Source organism: Hippocampus comes, unplaced genomic scaffold, assembly GCF_001891065.2.
Source record: "Hippocampus comes isolate QL1 unplaced genomic scaffold, H_comes_QL1_v1.1 scaffold48, whole genome shotgun sequence".
NCBI classification, from domain to species: domain Eukaryota; kingdom Metazoa; phylum Chordata; class Actinopteri; order Syngnathiformes; family Syngnathidae; genus Hippocampus; species Hippocampus comes.
Genome location: NW_017808403.1, coordinates 89480 through 90827, shown reverse-complemented (window position 1 = coordinate 90827; position 1348 = coordinate 89480). Strand labels below are relative to the sequence as shown.

The 1348-nt window shown below is 63.3% G+C and overlaps 1 protein-coding gene across 1 annotated transcript in view; it reads right to left on the bottom strand.

The window, feature by feature from the left end:
* Positions 1-1348, bottom strand: part of arap3 (ArfGAP with RhoGAP domain, ankyrin repeat and PH domain 3) — an 18877-nt gene that overhangs the window by 9384 nt on the left and 8145 nt on the right. The window contains exons 3-4 of the mRNA XM_019858196.1: positions 514-617; positions 6-435 (exon numbers count right to left, since the gene is read on the bottom strand). Of these exons, the coding sequence (XP_019713755.1) occupies positions 6-435; positions 514-596 (513 nt within the window). The 5' untranslated portion in view covers positions 597-617. The remainder of the gene's footprint in view (positions 1-5; positions 436-513; positions 618-1348) is intronic.

Below are 1348 nucleotides of genomic sequence, written 5' to 3'. Positions count from 1 at the left end.
CCGGCGGGCGAAGGTGAGCCCGTGCGCTCGAAAAGCGGGAAGCAGACGGACTCCTGGGAGAGTCTCCTGTGCGGCGACGGGACCGCGTCCGGCGGAGGGGGCCGGAAATGAACGGGCGCGGTGCGCCGCCGGTTGAAAACGGTTCTGGGCTTGGGCACCGGCTTCGGCGCGGCGGCCGCGTCCGGCTCCAGGGCCGACCCGTTTCCCGACTCTTCCGAGCCGCGGGAATTTGGCGACGACGGCGAAGACGACGGCAGCTCCGTCACGGAGCGGCGGCGTTCGGCCGCCGCCCGCCTCTGGACGTGCGACACGAGTCTCAGGATGCGTTTGCGATGCCCCGTGGCCGTGATCCCCAGGCTGACCAGCGCCTCGTGATCCAAGCGGGCCACGTCGGCGGCCGACAGGAGGCCGGCTCTCCGGAAAGAGGACTGGTACCTGCGCACAGCACGGGAAGCGGGCGTTGCGGGAGCCGTCGCAAAACAGCCCGCTCGGCTTTAGCGAGTGACCTCCGACCTCTCCAGATGGATGGCGGCCAAAAGCGTTTCCACCGCCGTGTTCGCATCCAGCGTCGCCATGACAACCACCGCCAGGGCCATCTCCCGTCGTCGCTCACGCCGACCCGCCGGCGACGGGGCCTTTTTCAGCTCCATGCAAAAAAACAAAAAACAAAACCAAAAGCATAAATCTTCCGTGTTAGCGCATCATGAAAGCAAAGAAGGCGTCGCGACCGTGTTAACGCAGCGGGAAATGACAACGGGACATGTCGGCGCAGCAAGAAGTGACCAAGCCGTGCCGTTCACACGTTAAGGTAGAACGTCGTGGCCGCCAAGACGCGGAAGGAACAACGGAAGAATGTTAACGCGCCGTGAAACGATCACACGAGAGGCCCCCAACGTGTCGGCGTCGCGGGGGATGATCAACGGCATGTTGCTAACCCGCTAGCACCGGTGGAAGTGACCCCCCCCAAAATAGGTGGCAGCTTAACACAGCAAGAAGCCATGAGCAAAATATGTTCGGAAGCGGTTCGCACCGCGGGAGCGGAACGGAGGACGTCTCTCGTGTCGGGCGCAGGCAACGGGCGAAACATGTGGCGCTCGCCTCCGCGGCGGGAAGTGACTCAAAACAGGTCACAATGGCAGGAAACCTTCAGCTTCAGAGTCAGAACGGGAATCCCAAAATATGTCGCTTGCGGGTTAGCATAGCAAGAAGTCAAGGGCCCACGTTTGGATTTTTGCTCCAGAGCATTTTCACGGAGCAGAAGGGAGGTTTGGTGGTTGGAGCGAGGCGGTCAGCGTGCTCGGAACGGCTGCGGCGGGCCGGCCTCGCGGCCCGGAGCTGCTCTCGACCG